The sequence below is a fragment of the Sphaeramia orbicularis genome, chromosome 1, assembly GCF_902148855.1.
Source record: "Sphaeramia orbicularis chromosome 1, fSphaOr1.1, whole genome shotgun sequence".
In the NCBI taxonomy this organism is placed as follows: Eukaryota; Metazoa; Chordata; class Actinopteri; order Kurtiformes; family Apogonidae; genus Sphaeramia; species Sphaeramia orbicularis.
The window spans coordinates 32,573,948-32,595,310 of NC_043957.1; the positions used below are offsets into that span (position 1 = coordinate 32,573,948).

The window sequence follows — 21,363 nt, forward strand, 5'->3', positions numbered from 1 at the left end:
ATGAAAAAGCTGAACCTCCTCATCATACACATACTATTTGAGAGAGGACCTAATGCACGAGCTGCACATTTAGACCCTGAAATAGACACAGACCTTCCATAACTTTAAACTGTTTCTCTAGTCACAACTATGCAATTACAGAGCAATGTGATGCACTCTGGCACACTCAATGGCGATTAGTTATTAAAATATCTAAAACAAACCTCAATCCTCATGAGTTTGAGGATCTCTTTCTGAGCTTCCTCAAACAGAGCAGCACTGGATCGGCTGGAAACAGGTGTGAAAATATTGTCCACTCCTGGCTCTTCCTCTGGGTACAAGTAGATCCCTGAGGGAACCTCATCAACTGTCACCTTCCGCTCCTGAGATACACAATGACACCATATATAAGAAAAGAGAAATTATTTAAAAATCAATCAAATAAAAATTATTCTGAATTATTATAAAGGTAATTAACATGGTCTTTACAACTGTATGAGTCAACTGTGAAAGAACGTGATTATCTGTGTCTGGCAAACTGAACAATTAATCTCATACTTGAACATTTAAACCAGGACAAACTGTGATTACATGAGTGCATTTTAAAAATATTTAATCTTTCTTGCTGTAAGAGATTAATGATTCAGAGAGAGGATATTTTAAAAAAAAAATATATTGTTTATCTTAATCTTACGTAGTCTTGATGGTATAACATAAATTTGTTTCTCAAATAGCACTGCTTTACTTATTAATTTCCAGGAAACCAACAAAGTCCATTCATTGTTATTTGTGTTTCCAGTTTCCAGTGTACTGACCCGGGTATAGGTAGGAGGAGTATTCCCATCCTCTGCAGAAACAGAGATCCGTCCCCTTTCATATGCCATGTCAAAGTCTGATCTCAGACTTTTCTGAATACCTGTAAAGAAAATGAACAATAGTTGTTAATCTCACTTTGTTGTATTTTAATATTGTTAGTTCTACAGTTCAAATGCACTTTATAAACAAAACCATATGGAGTACAGATTTAAATATATATGAAATACAGATATTTCTCAATAAAGGGTTAAAGGAGGAATTGGGTTTGAAACAAGTCAACTCTCAGTGGCAGAGAAATGACTTCAGTTAAGTTTAGGGTTATTTTAAACTAAAAAATGACTCAAATAGAAATGTGAATTGACACTGCAACTTGAGCTCACATAATTTTTATTGGGCTTTTTAAAGCATAACTTTGTTGTTATCAGCTGTTAACATCTGTTTGTGTTAACATGCCTTTACCTGTAGAAAGATAAGATTTCTCAAACTGCACATTGAAATTTAAGAAAGCACAGATTTGTCTTCTCAAGCACCTGATGTGAAGTTGTAATGAGCCAATTGTGCTTGAACTGAACTCATATATATTCACATATATTGTGAATTCATAGGCATGTGGTGTATGTTAGGTTTCAGATCAAAAGAGATGGAGTGCTCCTGTCATAAACGTTGGCAACCACTTTGTAAAGACACAATTCTCAAAAAATACCTGCGCATCCTCAGATATCTAAGCCATTTTAATAAGTGATTTATATAGTGTATGATTACAGCAATATGTCAAATCTCATATATATTTGTAAAACAAAACAGGAAACACAATATAGATGAGAGAGAGAGATCCCTCACCAGCAATGTCCACCGGCATGGAGATGGTCCGGCTAAGAGTTGGCACTGTTGCTCCATCTTTCCCTTGTTCTCCTGCATATAAAGTTAGAGTGATTAAAAGGTAACCAAAAACAATACCTGCATGATTATTTATTAACTCTAAGGCAAAATCCATAAATGTATTATTAAGTTATACTACATGTATGTACGTGATTGATGAAAAACAGATTCAGATACCCAACATATCATCCTTTAATACAGCACAATACCTGTTACTTCTCCCTTAATGGCAGCCTCTCGATGCTCCTCGGGTACTGTCAGGCTGCCGAAGCGCTTCCCATGGCGAATCGGACTGGTACGAGTTGCGTGGGGTGACTGAGGTGGCAAACGCATGGGCTGCATTTCCTTTATGAAAATTGATGTATGCGGATGATGAGTGTAAGGGAAACATGCACTCAGTAAGTGTGAGCAGTGAGAGCATGGAAACAGAGGCACAACTTCAACAACATGCAAATACTGTTTCTATTATGACTAGAGCTACTAAGCTAATGATGTAGAATTTGTAAAGAGATGCCGAACCACATCATAAAAAGATATCTGCATATGACTGTCTTGAAAGAGAGAATTTATGTGTGTGTTCATGATAAACTCACATGGCTGAAAAGCTCATTGGTGAGCCCCAGATAGTTGTGCAGGGCCAGGACTGTGACCCTTTGGAGACGAACCATGATGATCTGAGAAATGACGAAAGGATGCAGATAACACATGGTTTGATCAAAATCACTTCTAAGTTTGAGTGCATGCATACTCATAAATGTGAATGTGTCTGTTGAATCTGAATGTATAAATTTATAATTGGAACTACCATATTTTCAGTACAGAGAATAAAAGCTGGTGTGATGCATATGGGATTGACTGAGCTCTTATTTTTACATAAACACATAATATCCAAAAATATACACTTTCCATTCATAAAACCAAAATGCACTACAGATCCAAAAGCACATATAAACAATTAATAAAAATCACAACATCTTAGAGCTCTAAATTAAATATAGTATTAAATATGAATATTTAACTAACAACTCACCTGTACTACCCGCACCAGGCTCTCAGGATATTTCTCAAAGATAGAGAGGAAGGCCTCTACAGGTAAACGTAGAACAGTGGAAACCTCTGCAGCCCGTGCTGACACCGTTCTGTAAGGCTTCTGGTGGCCCTGGACACAAGGACCCGACAGAAAATTAGCATGATTCCACACTCTCTTAACTTCTAAGCTACTGTTTTAAGACACTTTTTCTACTGACATTAGTGTAAAGCTGCTGAAAAATATGGAAATGTTATATTAATATAAATAAAAAGACAACTGAGGTCTACTAAGACTCTGGCCTCTGATAATGGCCATTAGGTTTCCAGGAAGAAGTACAGGTTGGCCACCAAATCCACACTGTCACATAGAGCACATGTCAGTTACTCCTTTGATTTAATAAATTCAACTATATAATTGTTCTGTTTATAAAACTTCTTTGGTCTGGATTTGCAGACTGTGGTGTTCTATTAAATATCACCATATGAATTTATCATAGAGAATAAGAAATAAAGGAATGTCAGCCCAAATACCAGCATGCTTCAAGTAAAGACCTGGTGCCTCATACAACTGAACTAAATAAGAACTTTAGACACTATTTATGGATATATGGTATCTTATAATAATTCATTCACAAAAATTCAGGAAAAACTTTGAAGAAAATATTTTAAATCTAGTTCATATTGAACCATCATTGAATTAACAACAAAGGTCAATATGAGTCATATGTGTATCAGTAAGGAAGGTATGCCATAATGTAAAGAATTTATGACAGGAAGAAGTGAAACCATCCACACCCAGAAGTGTGAATTGTGAGTGTGTGATTATGTGTTTGGGAGGGTTTTGTGTGTTAGTGTAAAGAAAAACTCTTGCATGCAGTGTTGTGTGTATGGACAGAACAGGGTGGCAGCCTACAGTGATGACATCTAGGATGCTGAGGAGGCTGTGGACACTGTCTCCTGCATACACCTCCTTCACCACACTTTCTTTGCCATCCTGGAAGACAGGAATGAAAGGACGATCCATTAAGAAGACATGCACACATCAGGTATTTAAAACACATTTGTAGATCATGGGTAGGCGTGGGTGATACAAAATAGAACCTTCTATTTTCTGTTACAGATGTTTCACAGCTTTAACAGATTTTAAAATAGTGTAATAATAGTAATGTGCATTATTTGTTAAAAAAAATAAAAGCTGCACTCCCTTTGTATATTCCTTTAAAGACTTCTCATAAGCTCTTGAACTTGGCTGTAGACCCTGGCTTTTGGCTCCTTTTTCTAATACGATTATCTGACTTAAATATTGGTAAATGCGAATTACTTATTAAAGCCACACTTCTGTTTATTAAACCACTTAGTAGATTTTCTCATTTTTGTGTAATTAGGTAGCATTAGGTTGTGTCCAGTGCACACCACATACTAATTATCAAATTACATGCGTCAGATTAACAAGTAAACAGCATTAACAGACACACATGGACATACATGTACGTACCGTTCCAGTAAGGCACAATTCTAGCTTCCCATCCTGAACGACATAGATACTGCTGTCAGGCTGGCCTGGCCTGAAGACATACTCCCCTTGTTGGAACTGCAGAAACACCATGTGTTTACACAACTCCAGGAACAGAGGCTTCTCAAAGTGACCCAGTACACTGTGAAAAAGCACAACACAGAGGTTATGTGGTTAGTACAAGTGTGCCAATGCCTGAGAAAATGTGTATATGATTAGCACACAGACAGTTTACACAAGTGAAGACTGAGTAGCGTGCTAATTTAAGCCTAAAACGATGGTTCTATATACAATAGCAAATCACATTTACACAGACAGCGGACCTACCGGACATTTTTTAACATGTAGAGCACCTCAGAGGGGAGGTGGGAATTGGCCACATCAAACTCTGTGAGGTCTGCCTCCAGTACTGAGGGAGGGGGCTCCTTAGCCTGCAGGGTGGGGACCTCCTTCTTAAAGCGCAGGATCCTGCACAGGAGAGGAAATGGCATGAAAAGTGATGAAGAGATGGGAAAGTGCTCATGACAGAGGCATTGTGGTTCAACAAAGTGAACCTTTCCACTACATACTTTTTGGCAATGTTGAGCATCTTCTGCTTCTTCTTCAGGCGTGGTCGAGAAGAGGAGGATGTGCCCACCAGGGACGAGGTAGACTGGGAGACCTGTCGAGAGCCAGGAGGGTTATCAGGGTCCGCTGACATACTGGTTTAAATGACGACTAAAATTCTGATTTGTATAATGGCTCTTGATTTATTGTGTTTTTTTCATCCAGGCACTCACTTTACGCATAATCTTGCGCCCATAGAACATGACTTTGTCCCTCTTGCGGAATCGATATTTGGGTGCCTCTTGGGCTTCTAAGTCTGTAACATGAAAAACAGCAAATTATCACACATTCCAAGCTTTTCCCAACTTCTGTCACATACTGCAAGTCCATGTTGACATCTAAGACAATACTGACTTCGAAGCTGAATCCTCCGCAGGACAAAGAAGATGAGAATGGCGATGAGAACTATGGCAATGCCCGCACCAATCACCATCCCCACCATCTGAGGGCAGAAGCACAGAAAGACAACAGACTTGAAGTGTTACAAGGTAAGAGACTGTAATGCCAATAACATGAGTATTTGTTGTTTTAATATTTTAGTAGGAAAGCACGAAAAGGACAAAACCTCTCAATAAAATCTCAATACATGTCTCACCATGCTCGTCTGTAGCTCCTCCTCCACAATATTCTTGATGTTATCAAACCCGTCCTAATGGAGAAGAGAAATAAAAAAATAATTACGAATAATACTTAGATAGTTAATACAAAAAACCAGCCAGGCTTTACAGAGGGTTTATGTGCTATATGTGGGACCTGGGTGATGGTGGTTGTTAGGGAGTTTGGGGATTTATTAGAAATTTTTTTGAGTTTTTATCTATTATCCTTACCATATAAAATAAAGTCTAATTTTAGCTCTCAAGGCACATTTGATTTTAGCATTAGTTTGAGTTGTTTTTATTTCAGATAACTATTTTTACTGGCTGATAAACATTATCTATAAGCTGCCATAGCATTCTATTTAGGAATAATACAACATATTAAGGATATAATTGGGCTAAATGCCATCTTACATTAATTTGCCTTTCTATGTTAGCAAAAACCTTGCAACCAGAATCTAGATTCTTAGTGGCATATCTGACTATATACATTCTAATTGGAAAACTATGTGAACTGGGCCTTAAGCCTTCAATTCCACTGAAGTGTAATGGAATGTGGGAATAAGGGATTTACCCTGGAGGCATTACTGTCTGCTACTAGTACCAGGCCTCTACATGTGCCTTTAAAGATACTTTCATTTTTTAAACATTCATATTTCTTGCTCTTATTCTGATCTGTGTATGAGCGAAGTGATCAAAAGGTTCATATTTAAGTATATATATTTTTGAGATATACAATACATTTGCCAAAATATTATAAGAAGAGGGTTAAATTTTCACTTACAAGATGCTTGTAAGAGTGGACTAAATGAAGACTCTTGCTTACAGAAAAAAAAAAAAAAAATCACAATAAACACACCTAAACTGACTTGGCAGCTAGGCAATGGTAATGTTGCAAACAACCCAAGATACATTGCTTTATGTTTAATGTAATGAATGTGTATCTATCAGAGTGAGACACACACAATGCCAATGTGTGTTTTGTGCCAGCAACTTAGAAAATGATGTGACTATTTGTACTCAGTGTGCACAATATACACATTTACTTTAACCCATTTGCATTTATGATCTATCACCTAGCCCCCAAAAGATCACAATTTAAAGCTGTTTTTGTCCACCTTCTGTTTACTGGTCAAGGAATCCAGATTGGAAAGTGAAGCACCTGGCTTTATCAGGCAACAACCTGGCACAGGGCAAACCTTGGCAGGCCAGTACACTGAAGGTCAGCTCATGTATTATCCTTAACAAAATTGCTGCAGGGAATGAACACATGCTGTGTTCATGATAAGCAGCTTGTTTTGCAACAGCAGATCCAAAGATGCAGATAACACCAAATTTCATCTACTATAATCATGATAGAGATTAAAATTATCCCTTAAACACATAGGGAAAAGAAGCCTTGTTGTTTGTACTGCAGTATAACTTGAATACCGACTTACTTTCTATTCAAGTTTGTTTAAATAGAAACGTAAATCAAGCATGACCCTGTGAGTTGGGGAGGGGTCTTAATAAAAGGGTCTCCTAGAATGAAAAATGAAGGAAAAAACAAAGCCAACAGACACAAAAACAAATGACTTAAATTGATGAACTTGTGGTGAGGCTGAGAAAAACAGGAAGGAAGTAAACATTAATAATGAAACCAACAAAAAACACAAAGAAAGGAAACCATTTTTACAGAAACAAGAAAGAAATGATTGATTCCAGCCACATGCATTCCCAAAGCAAGCTCCTAAACCAAAGAAGATTCTCAGTGCCTATCCAGAGAGGGATGCATGTAGTTAAAGCAAAAGTTCACTGACATCAGACAAAGCACTTCTTTAGTCATCAACAATACTGTCAGTGTGGAGAATGAAAAGATCCTGTAGGCCAGATAGGTTTGTTTGTTTTACTGCATGTGTTTTTGGCCAGCTAACCATCAGATACAGCGCTGTAAAAGTAGGGATAAGAGCTTTTTAGAGTTGTGGTTTCAGGCCAGAGACTACATGTTTGTTATCAGTGGTTATTGATAAGTGTAGGCCTATATGGAGCTAAGGGTTATTTGGCAATAAAAGCCCTAAGCTGGACAATAAGGATATTGACAGTCGACCGACAGATGGAGAACTTATGAACAGTGTGTACACAGAGCTATACTTGGAAATTGTGTCCATAACATGTGTATTGCTGGCTGTGGGGAGTTCTGCTTAAAAACAGTACATCTTTTTACTTAAATACTTATACTGTAATTTGGTGAAGTACAAAGATATAACAATAACCAACCTCGGGCGTGCCTCCTTGGACCTCTTGTTCCGAGGTACTCTGTCCCATTGTAACCCTGTGTCTTCATAGGGATGGTCCATCAACGGCCACTGCACACAGAAAAGAGAAATTCAACCAAAATACACACAATACAAGCATTTTTTTTAAAAGATTTTTTATCTTTCCCTCCCTGGCCCTCAGGATTCAGTAGCCAATCTCCTCCTCAATCTCTAAATTAAGACCTAAACCCTAACAGACTTAACAGATGTCACTCATGTATACAGCTATAGGTTAGTGAGTGTATATTGAGGGCTCTAAATGGTAAAAATGCAGGATTCTGACATATTATGGTCATAGTATATATTGGTTGGAGACAATGTAAGACCATTAAAAAAATTTAAATTTTATTTTAATTCTTTTAATCTGGAACTTAATATTACAGTGTTTATACATTTTAGTGAATACAAAAAATTGTATTGATCTTGTTGGTTTAACACATTACAGGACTATCTGATTGGTTACCTGTCATGAGTAAGAGCTGGGCACTGAAATGAGAAAAGATTATATTACTATTTATTTAAAATCCCTCCACTGTGAAAACTCAAAATGCTTGGAATTAAAAATACTGAATTATACCTACAGTCATCTTAAACGCATTTCATTGAAGTTTTGTATTAGTGGTCAGCATTAACATATTCATTTCTGTTGCAAATGTATCAGTTTCAAATACCAGTTATTATAATGAGTATCACCTCTGAGGGCAAAAAAACACATCACATGGGTCAATCTCTAAATTATGTCACATATTCTACTATTATTTTGACTAAAGGGCCTCAAAGTCTGTGTCACTATCACTATCACTATAATCATGAAAATGTACCAAAAAAATGCATGTATGTACAAGAATAAACAGCTGCAAGATAATGCAAGACGTAAAGCAGAAGAATCAGTTCAAAGTAAATGAAAATAAATCACTGTTTTCACAAAGCCAAGTCGTTGTCACAGGATTTGAGCCTCATTACATTGGATTCTTGACTGCTTACAACCCCATTTAATCTCTCCTGTAAAATAATTTTAGCTAAATTCCAGAGAGGGACATCCAATTATTACATACAAATGCAGCGCCCTGCCAAATACTCTGCTCCAGGCTTTTGTCTCTATCTCAGTAACAGATAATAAATCTATCCAGATGGTAACCCCTTCCCCTCTTTTTATCCATCCCTCACCATTCAGCTCCATGTGGGATGATCTTCTTACTCTGTCAATAAATTTGTGCCACATCTGTTTAGACACAACAATAAGGCAGCCCATTATGATAAAATCTAACACAAAAATGAAAAATATACACTGAATTGACACAAATTCTTTCCTTTGTGAGCATGAAATAAAACAATTTACGTCTATCTATGTGTTTTCATCAGTATAACACTTTACATAAAAATGTCAATTGTTGATTTGAAGGAATAATTCCTAATGTTGATCTAAGCCTGCTGCATACCACCACCCTGCCCACATCTGCTCATACAGTCACATTCAGCTGACACAGGGGTATTCGCTGTAGCTGGGACAACAAGCCTCATTCAGTGTCATATGAACAAATCAACAGCTATGCTAGCTTAGCTCAATGACAACTCTAACAGCAAGTGAGGCTGGAGGGAAAGTAAACTGGCCAACAACAGAGACTCAACACAGAGTTTGCAGAAGGCATACAAAGTAGGCTAGTGCATTAACAAGAAGCTACATCTAGGAAAGTGTTTTATGGCAAACAGCCAATGCCTCAAGACCACTGGGGAAAGACATTGCACCCCTGGCGATAGTATACAAATAGAAATTATATAATACATATTAAAAATTGAAGAGAAAAATATAAATTGGTGTCAGGTTTATGAAGAGTTTAGGTAGTCAGATTGTTATGACTCAAAACTATACATTTGACGTAATTCTGAACATGTTTTTTTTTTTAATACTGTATTTACAGAATAGCTCAAATCTGTTTATAAATGAAGTAATCCAATTCCAATTTCAAAAATAATGACAGCTTTAACTTTTAAAAAGCTTATCTCCACAGAAAAATACATTCTACTTGGGCTAATAGAGTGTATTTTCTCTGTAGAGTAGTGGAGAAATTTCAAAGTTCAGATGTTATTACTCAGTCCAGCAGTGACAGGGAGGTCTGAGAGAACATTGATGAAATGGATTTAGTGTAAGATCATTAAGTACTGCTAATGAAAATACAGTTAACAGTAAATTTCTTTGTTCATTATAAATTATAACCTGAGGCTGAGCTGCAAATATTTTACTCTACTTTCTACTTAGTACACCAGTCCAACATACCAGCAATGTCCCCTTATTCTCTATCCTAAATAAAGGAGAACCACACAAACTGGCATCAGCTGCATCTTTAGTCAAACAGATTTCCTGTTCAGTCTATGACATTAGTGGCAGAGAGAAGGTGGTCAGACTGCTGTACAGATGAAATTCAATCAGTGAAAGGCCCTGGATGGAGAGTCATATTACATGAAGCAGCCCTGAGTCACAAATAAACAGCAGCAAAGGATGTTGCTACAAAGGACAAAGAATAACGATCTTCACTATAAACCCTGGTGAAATGAAGCTTGACTGCTCTGTTTACTGAAATATTAAAAGAAAAAAAAAAAAGTTTACACTTGACTAAGTCACTTAAATCTTCCATATGTAAAAATGTTTTTTTTTTTTTTGTTTTTTTACTTTTAACTTAATTGAAAAGCCTTCTTGTTTGTCATTCATTCATCTAAATGGAAAAAACACCACAGGTCAAAGCTGGCAAGTTAAGCTGCTGTTGCCTTCATCCTTTCAGCAAGCAGGCACGCAAAATTTTTAAGTAATTTCTGATTACTAAAAAAAAAAAGACAGCTCAAACAGTGTAAACTTTCTTGCTCTTGAATTCTGGGATGCAATAACTGTAGACCCGAGTGCTGCAAAATATTTTCACCTTTGTGCAGCACCTGTAAAAACAGTAATTATTTTGTAACCCCTGACTCAAAAGTTGCCCAAAACATGTTGCTACACATTGCATGTTGCTACACATTGCTTCGGTTAGAACATTTCTCTGTCTGCACAGGCTTATGTGAGGTGCCAACACAGTCAAGAAGAGTCTGTAGGCAGCCTCTAGCCTCCTAGCAGTGCCTCCCTCCATGCAGGCCTACTCCCATTGTTCTGTACAAACAATGAAGCCAGTGTTGACCCCACTGTCCTGAGGCAGACCTGAACCAACTACCCAGCTTTAACAGTTTTCACTTAGTTACACAGAATGAGTTGATGAGTCTTATAATATGTCTGAGCTTGTACTAAAATTCAGGGTCACACACATTCACTATGCTCAAACTAAAAATAACAGCTACGGGAAAGCACATCATTAATGCCCAAAAATGCAGCTTTCAGTATTTGGTACCACAATTCAGCACTTTTACCATCAAGCAACTTGCTTAGATACTATCAGGTACTGAAAAATGTCCTGTTGGTACGGTAAACCTCTCAGTGTCAGTGTGTATCAGCTGTTTGTACATTTTTGTTAGCAATTCTGTATTATCAGAAAACTCATGTTGTAATAACTGATTTATATTCATGTTGAAAAACTATTTTGATTGGTAAAATACCACGATGGAGTTTACACAGACAACTTAAGGTATATCACACAGTGTTAAAAAGGTATTTAAGGTGTTTGTGTTATTTGTGCTTTGAGTGTACAAAAAGAAGCCGAAAAATAAAACTTTACTGATTCAAATCCTCTAATCAAATATTCTTTTTGAAAAAGTGGACCATTGGTTTTGAAAACAGTATTGTTTAGGAGTACATGTTGACTTACTGGAAATAGTATCTGTTCCTGTAACTGGAAACGGTTGAAGTGATGATCAGTTGTACCTTTCAGTGTCAAACCAGTCCAAGGGGTAGGAATGTATGGCAGGCGATAACTAAATAGGCATAATAAACTTAAGACCAGTACACATGTCACTTAAGCACAGACCAAGGTGAACTCAGAGGTCGGTATCAGATCACATCCTCTTTAGCCAAAATAGTTTTGCATATTTGCACCCACTCAGGGGTTGCCTTACTGGCCTGTTGTAAATACCATGACAGGTTTGTTTGGTGTGTTGTAAACAACGATTCTGGTAGGGTTTTAGGCTGAGTAGAGAACACATAAACCTACAGTCTGCTTTAACTACACTATCCGAACCATAAACTTTGATCATATTTGGCGAATACATATCGGCAGATGGTGTTTTGACGCAGTGGTGTACCGTTAGCTAGCTAACCGCTAACAACATGAAGTCCATTGCTGTCTGCTTGAAATATAGATAACATAACCATAGGCCTGGTTGTTTATGTCTACCGTGGGTAAATTTAACACACTGCTGTTAGCATTTGTAAAACGGCTTTGTTTACAATACAGCATGTCCAGTTGGAAATAGTAACACAAAACATTTGTCCAGTATCCAGGGCAGAGGGCACCTGGTTCTGTATCGTTACCTCATCTTTAACATGTCATCTCTGGTGGCTAACCTCAATGAAAACCGCTAGCTAGCTCCCGATGCTATAGAAGCGATTTACTGTGATGTGTACATTGACACCAAAACGACCACAAATCAACGTCTTTGCATTATCTATCTATATTGCTTTTCTTCTTTCTCTCTGACCTCCGCAGGGACAATCTGATTGAGCTCCATCGTTACTAACTCACTTGACACCGCTGCTTACTCGCTAAAGCCGATCAGAAACTTTCACTTGAAGACAAGGCTCTAAACTAAACTAAGCCGAGAAAACACCGTCAAGACGTAAAAAAAATCACAGGTTATCAAAACAAGAATTTACCTGGGCTGATGGACTACCGTCAATCGCCGTTGACTGTCATGCAAGATAAAACGGGAATTATCTTTCATGACGTTCTTCCCATTTCGGTCCACTGGAAATGCAGCCAATCAACATACAACGTTGTCTTAGGCTGGGCCAATCAAACCCCGGACAGAAGCCAGATGTCCCGCCTATTTCGATGTTGGGGGGGGGCGGGCAACATCCTACTGTATTAACCGATATAATACACCGGTTGACGTGAGCGTACAAATACAGAACCGTTTACTTGGACCTTACGTTCACAAAGGACCATAACCTTTTTCTATTACTGTGTCTGAGCTAATTTGTATTACAAGTCTAGTAGTTACATGATAAAAATGATCGATATTTTGTATACCTTTATGAACAAAAATGTTCATTTGTATGATTTAATCTCCACATCCTCTGTAAATGCTCGATAAAGCAGGATACTAACACGTCAAAGTGTCAGTGAACAATCTTCGAAATCTCACAGGTCACTTTTAAAATCAAACTGAGGTAATATTGCCCCCCTGTGGCTATAACTAAAACAGCACTTCACATATCAGGCTATCACAACAACCATTTAGATTATTGTTCATAAAAAAATAAATAAATAAAAAAAATCAGAAACAGTTCACTTTAAAATACATAGTCTTTATTGTGAGTTGAGCATTAGTAATAGATTTACAGTTCAGCAATTGGCTTGTGAGGCCAGTATGGGTGTTTGACCTTGTCCAACTTGGTCTCTGGGAAAGTGTCGTTGAGGTCTTCAATGGTCATCTGATCGAAGGGTATCATGTTCTTAAACTTATCCAACTGAAAACACAAGTCATTGTAGCAGTGAGGACATAAACACTACTTGAAGACAATCAGCAATTAAATCATATACTCACCTCTTGCTCATACTGAGCGATGCGAGCCTTAGATGCTTCAATGTAGGCCAGTGCACTTTGGTTCTGTAGGAGGTGAAACAAAAGTGATCTCAGATTAAGTGATGAAGCTTGTAATTTGTAGTTATGTATTTTTCATAATTAAAATTCCTAAGGTTGTTACAAAGTTTAAACAAGTATCAGAGTTTGATTGTCCCAATAAGCTTAAGACCATGATGCATTTCAACTGAAAGGAAACCCAACATAAATACAACTACTTACTGCCTCAGCCTCCTGTGCATTGATAGCACTTGTTTGTGTGTCAACAGGTTCAGGGATCTGCAGTGCTTTAAACTGTGTGTAGCAGAAGAAGCATTTATGTACAACAATATCCATATAAACAAATACCAGAAACAAAAAATGGGCTATCTAATGACTTTACACTTTTTGAGAGCACAAAAGGGAATTTAAGTTTATCATTGCATACCCATAGTTACCTCTTAGTCAAATCAAAACTGTTAAGACCAACACTAATTCCCTCATATTAACCACAGCCTATAGGAGAACATGAATGTTCAGTTTCAATTTCATCTCTAGTTTGGTTCAGGGATGCTCGCCACATTACTTAAAAAGTCTCTGACAAAGTCAAACTAACCAGTATGCTGAAAATTCAATGGACCATCAGCAGTGGTACTGTAATGCATATCATGATACAACCAATTTAGCAAGCTCACCTTCTTCTCAAACTCATCAACCATACCAGGTACAGCCACCGCTTTCCTGTAGTGACTCCAGTCAATGGCAGCAGGAGCCTCTGGGAGAGATGCTAGTCTGGAAAATTAAAGGAATGCAATGAATACCAGAAGCAGAAAAGGGTAGAAACGGTACTTCTAAAACAACATAAAAACAAAATTAGTGCAACACTTTGAAAAGGATTAGATTAAGAGTTTACAAAATAAGAAAAAGCATGATGGATACATAAAAGCCAGGTGCATGTGAATGACAGATAAGTGCCCAGGAAATCAATAACTCAGCTGAAGGGCTAATAAAGATCTGATAAAAATGCACGGAAAGACTGAATAGCTTTGTGTCATCTGACAAGTGTATTTGTTAATCAATTATTGTTTGCATTCTTGAATTTTCCAAATATTTATAAGACATGCACCTTCAGGGGATTAAGCTCTACCAAATTTGACAAAACTTCTGAAAATGTACAAAATGCACACTGTAATTTTTTTTGTGGCTGAAAAAGGCAACACATTTATTACTGCTAACGCACTGATTTAAACAGATATTTGTACTGTGTTGCTCTACAGCAGGGATCACCAACCCTGGTTCTCGAGATCTACTATCCTGTATGTTTTAGATGTTTCCCTCTTTCAGCGCACCTGACTGTTGTTATCAGGCTTCTGCAGAGTTTGATAGGCTTATCATTTGAAGCAGGTGTGTTGGAAGAGGGATACATCTAAAACATGCAAGGTAGTAGCTCTCGAGGACCAGGGTTGGTGACCCCTGCCTTATAGCATATTTGTGGAAAATGATGCTTCTATGTTATGAGACTGAAATGGACTGATCTTATATTTCTAAAGGCAGTAATTGGTGAACAACTAACTTGGCAGCAATAGCATCACTGCGGGTCTTCAGAGCATTAAACATGCCCCTTTGGTTGGGTGGAACCCGTTCGGCAAATGCCACCCAGTCCACAGCCTTCAGGGCTAAACGGCGACCTGCCATCTTGACTGTCTGCAAATCAGAAGGACATGTTGTTTGAGTCCATTTTGTTTCAAGTTGACAGTTGTTTTTATTTTGTTAATCCAGGTACAGAAACACAATTCAACATTACTGCAAAACACAAACTCCTAAATGACCATGAAGCATGAAGTTGAAATTACTTCATCCCTGCAAGAGTTTACATTACTCAGATTATAACTTTCATGAAAGTGAGGTATGTTAAAAGGCTACATTTTCTCGCAATGATTTCGTCAAAGTCAGGGCTCAACACGGTACTGGCGAAATCTGTAATACTTTAAACAGTTTGTGCAATTACATACACGAGAAGATGCTCAAATGTTGCGGGAACACTTCGTAGTTGAGATTTAGTTGAAACTGGCGACCAAATAAAGTAAGATAATAAAGAATGCTTCATCACTTCAGGTTAAAGTACCGCTACGTGAAGGCTAACAGCAGGGTCCGTCAAACTAGCTGCAGGATAAAGACAGCGGGTACAAAACGAGACATGTAATTTACAGTGTAACTAAATATAAACAGCATTTGATTATTCTTCGCAAAAGTGTCCTACGGCACTTGGTCCTTAACAATTCGCTAAGTTCTCGTCTCCTGTAAGGATACAGGTTACTTCATTAGCGATTAGCTCCTTTAGCTTGCTAGCCAAGGTCAGAGAAGGCTTTTAGTAAGGTCAAAATTTTCGCACGTAACTAATTGCAACGTTTCGATTTGCACCTTATACCCACAAGATAAACATGCGAGCGAACCTAAATACAATTTAAAACTTGTTTTAATCAAATGTTCTTTCATTCGAAGTACTGTCTTGCTAGCTCTTACCTCGCTGAAACCAAGCGTTGTCTGACAGGACAGGGCAGCGGAAGTGCTTGTTCTTCATTAGCAGCGGGTGCAGCAGTGAGTCCGCCCCCGCCCCCTGCTGGACGGGCAGAGATGGTACAGTGAGCTGTCCTCGGCCGTTACACTGCTCAGTTGTGTGTCTCAGAAATGAAGTGTAACTCCAAGCTGCAGTGGCAACTGTGTGATTTACAGTGTATCTGCAACTAGGTTTGTAGGGAAATGTCGGCAAGACCAACCGGACCTGTAAGTTTGTTTTTCTAGAGTTTGTTGGCTTGCAAGCATAGTATGGTTTTTATTTGAGACGAGCTTAATGACCGAAAATAAGACATGCATTTTTTTTCTCATGTAAATATTCAGAGACGTATACCTTATTTGGTTTCGCAAACACTTAAGATATGCAACGTATAAACAGGCATATTTAAGTCTATCAAGAAACGTATTCATAATAATAAAAAATTATATAAAAACAAAATTACATTAAGCATCTTTAAGCATCACCTTTCCAGTTCTAATGGAATTTTTAAAACAACGTTTGGCCAAATCCCAGTGTTTCTGCAGATAGGCTATAATTTACAGCAGCCTTGTGCGCAGCTCCAGCAGAATTTGTAAGAGTAGTGTGCGTGTTTTCAAACTGCGAATGATGTGCAATTTAACGTATTTAATTTAGTCTATAAATTAGGCCTGTGTGTTGAGAAGTAGGCCTAAATGTGTGCTGTCAAAGAAATATAGGCTTACAAATGTAGCAATAAAATAAAGTGGTCAGTAGGCTGCCGAAATCTGAGGATGGTCATTTACAATGAAATAGACACTACATATCAGGTTCTAAGGCTCTCAGACCATTCTAAATAATACGATTGTACTAGATTTCAGATAAAGTGTAGGCCTACAAGATGGGATTTTTTTTTTTGTTGTTGTTTTTACTTTACGTAAAAGTGCATGGCAATAGACTGATGATGGATCATTTTCACATTAGATAGCAACGTGGGTTTGTGGATGATATGGTATTTATGTCTTCGATCACAAATAATATCAACACATTGACCACATGACTAAGGAAAACAATTAGCTGTGTTATTTATCTGTCTTCATTTAAAAAGTGTTTTCCTCTGCCTCCTGTTGCGCAGCTTCATTAAACCTATAACGTGTTATCCACAGACAGACACATTAAAAGGAAAGGATAAGGTAAAAATGAGCAGGACACATTCATATCTTGTATAATGTTTATTTACTAAAAACAGTTTTTACAAGTAACTGAAGATTTAGATAGAGGAATGTATGTACACAGTACAGATACAAAGATATTCAATAAATATCACTTTCCTGCTGCTCTTCAAGCGAGGCGGCAGGGTTTTATGAACACTACAAATTTTATTTACATTTACAGCATAACTCCTCAAAACCCTATTATTTTATCACTCCCATAAATACCACTTTATGAGAGTCAAATATCTAATACATGTGTTTTCTAAAATATATTTTTGCTCCATGTTTATAAAATACAGAAGTCGTGTCAGAAACTGCTGTAAGGAAATACAAACATTCAAACAGCAACTCTGGGAAAACCGCAGATTTACTCAAAGACAGAAACAGCCGATGCTGAATGAGGAGAAATACTTCAAGTGATAGTAAAGGAGCACACTGGTCTTAAGGCACTGACACCCTTTAAGTACTGTTCTGTTACTTTTACGCATCCAGTCGATTATTATTGCATTGCATTTATGTTAAGACACAAATTGGAATGTTCAAAACTACGGCGCACCAAAAAGGACAGACTGGAATGAGATATTTAAGGCATGTCGTTGAAAACCTGACATTTAGGCCACATTTGGAGTTCTGCCTAATTTAGGCCCGTGAACCCGCAACCCACAGCTCTGGACGCTCACTGAACTCTCTCAGTCCAGTTTCACACAAAATATCAAAATTCCCAAAGTTTTTCCAAAGTTTTAATGCTCTTTAATGCTGGATAGTAAGAAAAAATAGGCTACTTCAATTTGATGAAAATATTTTAAAAATAGGGTTTTAAAAGATGTAAAAAAAAAAAAAAAAAAAAAAAAAAAGGCATTATTGTCCTCATTCATAAGTGTATTGCAACCATGATCAGAAGGCATAATTTTCTCTTAGGAGCGCACACACGTTCACACACACCGAAATACTAAGACAGATAGTACATCCCATAAGTGACCGGTCCACTGAACAGTCCGGGGACAGGCAGACTGGGTCTCGGGAAGGCGTTTGACGGGGCCCAGGTTGGAGAGCCCATGTGCGCTCCGAGGGGGAATGGCAGAGCGAAGGCGGGCAGGACGGGCTTGGAGGCCAGTTTAAACTTTTCCAGCTCGGCTTCTTGCAGTCTCTTGGCTTTGGCCCTCCTGTTTTGGAACCAGATTTTGACCTGAGTCTCCGTCAAGTTGAGAGAGTTGGAGAACTCGGCTCTCTCGGCGATGGAGAGGTACTGTTTCTGGCGGAACTTGCGCTCCAGCGCCAGGAGCTGAGAGGTAGTGAAGGGCGTGCGAGGTTTCCTGTTGTTTTTGTGTTTCCTTAAAGTACACTGAGTTGGACTTGAGCTCCCTGTGAAGAAATAATAACAAGGAAATAAATGGTCAGAATAAAGTGAAGTTTATCGCCGTTGTGGAAACTTTGGTCGGCACAACAGGTGTAACCTCCAATACGCGCAAAAACAGACAAGATAAAACAAATAACAAGGACCGAATAAATAAATAAATAAATAAATAAACAAATAAATATATCTATATTTTGTTGGAATATCAAGCTGACATGTCATGCATGAAAAGCTGATAATTATGAGTTAACAAAACAAAAAACACACACTTGTATCATTCTCAGGTTTTTATTGGTCAGTATAATCAATCCCCTTCTTCACAGGTAATTATGGCCTGTATTTACGAATGTAGCCTAATAAATAAAAAAGATCAAACTGACGAAGACCAATCACACGAACAAAATAGGTTATGTGTTTCATCTGCTCTGCAGCAGGATGCATAATCATCATAAATCTGCAGTTTTGATGACATGAGAAAAAGCAAAATACAAGCAGTGAAATTACGCACGGACTGTTGAGCAGTAGATATTAATGTTATCACAGGATGCTCCAATGCAACAAGTTCAATTTAAAACAAATGTGTGCTCAGAAAAGCACAGGTCATTTGTCTCCAATGTTGACATTAAATATGATTAAAAGCAGAGTTTCCTTCTTTTGTTGTTTTCATAACCCTAAGTACAGCAAATCGCTGGACTTACGCGGAGGAGACGAAAAGGAGGGTGTCTGGAACCAAGTGCTCTGATCTTTCTCACAAAATTGCGGACTGTCCTCGCTGGAGTTACTGGAAACACCCTGTGCGCTCTCCGCTGAAGCCTTCCTCTCCGCGTAAAAAGTCCTTTGGGAGAACTGTGCGCCTTGCCCCGCCACGGGCTTCGGTAGGACAAGAGCTATATCTGAGGGGGAATAAGAAGTCCGACAGGTGGTCTTCTTGGAAATCAACGACTCGACGCTAAACGGAAGGCTACTCCTCTGGAGTTTGTATCCTTTTTCGGTTGTCATGTCTTTAGGCTGAAGTTCCTCGCTCCCCGCATCCGTCTCCTCCTTTTGATGAAGCTGTTTGGCGTCTTGGGACGGCGACCCCTGCACAGGATTCATCATGACACAAGGGGATGGGGCCATGCACCTCCGCCTGGCCCGTTCGGAGAAATGAAGTTGGTGAGGTGAACAGCGTCCAACGCGTCTCCGCGCTGTCAGTGGTGCCCAGTAGCTTTTACGCGCTGGACGGGGTCGTCTATAAAAGGACAGGGGCTGGTCCCCCTCGGCGCTCCCACCAATCAGCTCGTCAAGTCGGTGTCGTGACGTCTCCAAGTGCGGTTATGATTGGCCTTCTGCCTTCCAAGAGAACATCAAGAGGACTTTGAAAGGAAGGAGAAGTTAATCATACAGACCCCATGCGGTGCGGATCTATTGATGGCTCTCACAAAGTAGCTTAGACCAATTTTAGCGCAATTAACCAGTGGGGAGGACTCTCTTGCCCATTTACATCCATTAGTCGAGTACTCCGTTGGTTTATTGCTGGCTCTCCTGTACTGTAAACCTGACCAAAGGGTCAGTACTGTCAGTATCAAAGTAAACACACTTTTATCAGGGATCAATATAATGTCCATTTAAAAACGGGCAGCTCTTAATTCGGAGTGGAATTGTATTAGTAAACAGGATACTGATAATTAAATTGACTGTATTTATTCGTTATGAAGTAACTATTAAAATGAGCAGAATAATTAAATTCCAACTCGAATCGAAAAGAAAAGGTGCGCAACCAGGATAGAAATTGATTAGGTATGACTGTTGGTCACACAGCATTACAGCAATTTAAGAGCTGTCATGCGCCCTTCTCCCTTCACAATGGCCTCAGTTGAGAAGCAACAGGCGTTTTCTTTCTCCAGGTCATACTATTTAATAAGCCAGACAAGTTGTGTTTTGCAAGGCGCCAGGCTCTGCAGGATCAAAAAGGAAGATACCTCGGGGAGAAAAGGCAACGGTTAACTCCACTTAACCAATTGTCCTCCAAATATTTCATAGTCCAGTGCATGTAGCTGGGAGGAAGCAGGCGCTGACAGTTAACTGTTTCACGTCTTGTGCGAAATTGATGAGCATCGACTTTAATTCATTTGGACAGATTTGCATTTCAATGGCAGTATGTAACAATACTAATACCATTAAAGACTAGGACCAGCAGGGGGGAAATATGTTTGGGGAAAGGTAGAAAAAAAATAACTTAAAGGGTGACTTTTTAATTTCTATATCTGAAATGATCTCTGTGAACATTTTAACCTGCAGCATGAGATCACATGAGATCATTTGCAGAGCAGTAGCCACTTAAATGTCCTCTATCTGATATATAACAAGAATGACTATCACCAGTTTTTGTTTTTACTGAGTGGATAAAACAATGCCTTGCACACAAATCTCGAGCAAGTACTATTGTTTTTTTCATGGTTTTTTTTCTCATGAACTAAAAGCATAATATAATAATTTAGCTTTTTTTTCCTTGACAGGGAAATAAGTGTTTTTTTTTACTTGCCATGAGTCTGTATTGACATCACTAACATCAGCCTGTTGAAAGCCCTGAGGTGCTAGGACCAGTTTAGTCCTCATCAGGTAAGGGGCACAGCTCTGGCTGATGATTCAACTTGAGTAAATCCTGATGTTGAGTCCACTCCTTCATTTCCTATCTGACAGAGGGAGCACTCTGTCTCCTCACACACCAGGGCCTCTCGTCACCCAGCTGGTTTGGGTTTAAATCCCACTGATCGTGTACCCTTCCTTCTATCTAATCTCAATATAGTGTTGTGCAAAAAGGAGATGAGAGTCGGCCTGCAGAGCACACAGCTCATACAGAGATTCATCCGATAC

General features: G+C 38.5%; 3 protein-coding genes across 7 annotated transcripts in view; all 3 read right to left on the minus strand.

The window, feature by feature from the left end:
• The window catches only part of pnpla6 (patatin-like phospholipase domain containing 6), a 35,841-nt gene extending 23,254 nt beyond the window's left edge, over positions 1–12,587 (minus strand). For all 5 annotated transcript variants that reach the window (XM_030135938.1, XM_030135923.1, XM_030135930.1 and 2 more), the window contains exons 1-15: positions 12,502–12,587; positions 7,675–7,763; positions 5,418–5,471; positions 5,177–5,264; positions 4,996–5,078; positions 4,786–4,877; positions 4,544–4,684; positions 4,199–4,358; positions 3,617–3,697; positions 2,705–2,833; positions 2,268–2,348; positions 1,884–2,019; positions 1,636–1,707; positions 795–895; positions 204–362 (exon numbers count right to left, since the gene is read on the minus strand). In XM_030135938.1, the coding sequence (XP_029991798.1) occupies positions 204–362; positions 795–895; positions 1,636–1,707; positions 1,884–2,019; positions 2,268–2,348; positions 2,705–2,833; positions 3,617–3,697; positions 4,199–4,358; positions 4,544–4,684; positions 4,786–4,877; positions 4,996–5,078; positions 5,177–5,264; positions 5,418–5,471; positions 7,675–7,722 (1,425 nt within the window). In that variant the 5' untranslated portion in view covers positions 7,723–7,763; positions 12,502–12,587. The remainder of the gene's footprint in view (positions 1–203; positions 363–794; positions 896–1,635; positions 1,708–1,883; positions 2,020–2,267; positions 2,349–2,704; positions 2,834–3,616; positions 3,698–4,198; positions 4,359–4,543; positions 4,685–4,785; positions 4,878–4,995; positions 5,079–5,176; positions 5,265–5,417; positions 5,472–7,674; positions 7,764–12,501) is intronic.
• A 547-nt stretch (positions 12,588–13,134) lies between these two features.
• On the minus strand, positions 13,135–16,005 carry atp5pd (ATP synthase peripheral stalk subunit d). Its single transcript, XM_030148532.1, is given in 7 exon segments — positions 13,135–13,317; positions 13,395–13,457; positions 13,653–13,724; positions 14,105–14,201; positions 14,983–15,113; positions 15,933–15,969; positions 15,971–16,005. Coding segments are annotated over 7 exon segments (552 nt in total). The 5' UTR covers positions 15,991–16,005; the 3' UTR covers positions 13,135–13,185.
• Positions 16,006–18,068: 2,063 nt separating this feature from the next.
• On the minus strand, positions 18,069–19,659 carry LOC115426983 (homeobox protein MSH-C-like). Its single transcript, XM_030145300.1, has 2 exons — positions 19,206–19,659; positions 18,069–18,515 (listed from the first exon to the last, which is right to left on the minus strand). The coding sequence occupies exons 1-2, from the start codon at positions 19,624–19,626 to the stop codon at positions 18,103–18,105; spliced, it is 834 nt and encodes a 277-aa protein (XP_030001160.1). The 5' UTR covers positions 19,627–19,659; the 3' UTR covers positions 18,069–18,102.
• Positions 19,660–21,363: the final 1,704 nt, after the last annotated feature.

Bases quoted from the DNA above. Each gene is read 5' to 3' on its own strand.
- LOC115426983 (XM_030145300.1), bottom strand. From the start codon at position 19,626: ATGGCCCCATCCCCTTGTGTCATGATGAATCCTGTGCAGGGGTCGCCG. The intron at 18,516-19,205 runs GTAAGTCCAGCG...ATTTCTTCACAG, and splicing joins CTCCTTTTCGTCTCCTCCGC to GGAGCTCAAGTCCAACTCAG.